This window comes from Myotis brandtii, unplaced genomic scaffold (assembly GCF_000412655.1).
Source record: "Myotis brandtii unplaced genomic scaffold, ASM41265v1 scaffold703, whole genome shotgun sequence".
Taxonomy (NCBI): Eukaryota; Metazoa; Chordata; class Mammalia; order Chiroptera; family Vespertilionidae; genus Myotis; species Myotis brandtii.
The window spans coordinates 873,188-874,391 of record NW_005370760.1 but is presented as its reverse complement, the minus strand read 5'-3'; the positions used below and the strand labels follow the sequence as shown (position 1 = coordinate 874,391).

General features: G+C 36.8%; 1 protein-coding gene across 2 annotated transcripts in view; it reads left to right on the top strand.

Moving 5' to 3' along the window:
- The window catches only part of CREM (cAMP responsive element modulator), a 40,795-nt gene that overhangs the window by 15,491 nt on the left and 24,100 nt on the right, over positions 1-1,204 (top strand). For both annotated transcript variants that reach the window (XM_014529993.1, XM_014529994.1), the window contains one exon: positions 923-1,111. In XM_014529993.1, coding sequence (XP_014385479.1) covers positions 923-1,111 — 189 coding nt within the window. The remainder of the gene's footprint in view (positions 1-922; positions 1,112-1,204) is intronic.

The following is a 1,204-nucleotide window of genomic DNA, read 5'->3' as shown; positions in this document are numbered from 1 at the left end:
ACGACGGTTTCCCGTGATGCCAGCATTTGTGATGACTATTAATAAATCACAAGGACAAACTCTAGACAAAGTAGGCATATTCCTACCTGAACCCGTTTTTGCACATGGTCAGTTATATGTTGCTTTCTCTCGAGTTTGAAGAGCATGTGATGTTACAGTTAAAGTTCTAAGTACTTCATCACAAGGGAAATTAGTCAAGCACTCTGAAAGTGTTTTCACTCTTAATGTGGTGTACAGGGAGATATTAGAATAAGTTTAATCACTTTATCAGTCATTGTTTGCATCACTGTTGTTTTTATATCATGTTTTTGTTTTCATATCATGTTTTTGTTGTTTTCATATTATGTTTTTGTCATTTTTATATCATGCCTCTGTTGTTGTTATATCCTTTTGTTACTGTTTATTTATTAATAAATTTATATATGATTTCCATATGCATTTTACTAATTTCCTTTCATCTCTCACACTTCTGTTATAGAGAAAGGGCAAATAGCAATGTTAAAATATCTCTGCTAATTAATTCCCTTTTTAAAAAAAATATATTTTATTGATTTTTTACAGAGAGGAAGGGAGAGGGATAGAGAGTTAGAAACATCAATGAGAGAGAAACATCGATCAGCTGCCTCCTGCACACTCCCCACTGGGGATGTGCCCGCAACCAAGGTACATGCCCTTGACCGGAATTGAACCTGGGACCCTTGCGTCCACAGGCCGATGCTCTATCCAGTGAGCCAAACTGGTTAGGGCAATTAATTCCCTTTTAATGTGCACGAATTTCGTGCACCGGGCTACTAGTTGAGAAATAAAGGTAAATTGAGAACATTGGTAATAAACACATAGGTCCAGAATATATTCTTCCAATATGAGATGATTAAAAATGAAGCTTGAAATTCTCTAATATTTCTTTTCTTTTTCTGTTAAGTTGCTATAGCCCAAGGTGGAACAATCCAGATTTCTAACCCAGGATCTGATGGTGTTCAGGGACTACAGGCATTAACAATGACAAATTCAGGAGCTCCTCCACCAGGTGCTGCAATTGTACAATATGCAGCACAGTCAGCTGATGGCACACAGCAGTTCTTTGTCCCAGGCAGCCAGGTTGTTGTTCAAGGTATATTTTATTAATCTGATACCTTTAGAATACCTGTGGATTACTATACCACACCATTTAGTGGTGATTTTATAGTTTTCTGAAATATACAGG